The sequence below is a fragment of the Arachis ipaensis genome, chromosome B03 (assembly GCF_000816755.2).
Source record: "Arachis ipaensis cultivar K30076 chromosome B03, Araip1.1, whole genome shotgun sequence".
Lineage (NCBI taxonomy): Eukaryota > Viridiplantae > Streptophyta > Magnoliopsida > Fabales > Fabaceae > Arachis > Arachis ipaensis.
Window position 1 is genome coordinate 105,682,619 of NC_029787.2, and position 1,312 is coordinate 105,683,930.

At 48.0% G+C, this 1,312-nt stretch overlaps 1 protein-coding gene across 1 annotated transcript; it reads left to right on the forward strand.

Moving 5' to 3' along the window:
- LOC107630815 (protein YIPF5 homolog) lies at window positions 9-1,312 on the forward strand. The gene has a single exon (XM_016334062.2). It carries the CDS (start codon window positions 219-221, stop codon window positions 957-959), a length of 741 nt encoding a protein of 246 aa, XP_016189548.1. The 5' UTR covers window positions 9-218; the 3' UTR covers window positions 960-1,312.

The window sequence follows — 1,312 nt, forward strand, 5'->3', positions numbered from 1 at the left end:
CGTAATTAATATCATCCAAGGCTATGACCAAAACGGGTGAGATTTTAGAAAAGAAAATGGTTACCGAACCGACAAAGGCTCCCCATTAACGCTGTATAGTACTGAGTTCTGACGCTCACTCTCATCGTTTCCTCTCTCAGCCAGCAAACAAAGCAACCCAAAAAACACTGCATATCCAATTCTCAAAACCCTAATTTCACCCCCCAAATTCCAATCCAATGGCTAAAGAGTTCAAGGTTCCGCCGGTGGCCTTCCCACAAGCCGGAAACCCCACCGCCGGAGGTCCAAACATCCAGCAGCGACGCATGGCTGCGCCGCCCTTCCAGCCAAACTCCGGCATCCCCTTCATGTCCTTTGACATAGGCTCCGCCGCTGCGTCCACCTCATCTGGCCCAATCTACTCTGGACCGGGCACCGTGGGCGGCTCCGCCAACTTCGACGACGAGGAACCACTCCTCGAGGAGCTCGGGATCCACCCTGAACAAATCTGGAGCAAGATCCGATCCGTTCTGAACCCGTTCCGCGTGAACCACACCATCCACAAGGATTCCGATCTATCCGGACCGATCCTTCTCTACATGTCGTTTTGCCTCTTCCAGTTACTTGCCGGAAAAATCCAATTCGGCGTGATTCTTGGCTGGATCGTGGTCTCTTCGATCTTCTTGTACGTGGTTTTTAACATGCTTGCCGGTCGAGCCGGTAACTTGGACCTTCACACGTGCACCAGCGTGGTTGGTTACTGCATGTTGCCGGTGGTGATCTACTCGGCCATGTCGCTATTCCTGCCTCAGGGAGGGATCGTGGCGATTGTTGCCGCTTCGGTTTTCGTGCTGTGGGCGACCAGGGCTTCGACGGGTCTCATCGTTTTGCTTGCGGATGGCGGCGACGAGCACCGTGGCTTGATAGCGTATGCGTGTTTCTTGATCTACACTCTGTTTTCGTTGCTTGTTGTGTTCTAGGGGTGGATGTGGATTTGTTTGGGCGCGGAGGATTTTTCTTGTTTTTCAGATTTAGAGAACGGTTCTTTTTTTTGGGGTTAGCATTGCATATTCACGCTATGGTATAGTCATAATTTGATGTAGAAAAGTGGAGATTATTGCCCTTATATTGAAAAAGATTTTGTTTAAAATGTTATCTCTAGGTTACTTGTGTTTGTGTGTGTTGCAGAAGTATATATGGTCGTTTCTTTTTTCCATCCTAAGAATTTTTGTTTAATAGTTGTTCAGTAAATATAACTCATTTGGCATAGTGAGTTATGTTTTTTATATGTCTGCATTCTGGAACTGTGTGGAATGCTTGATTGATCCTAAAA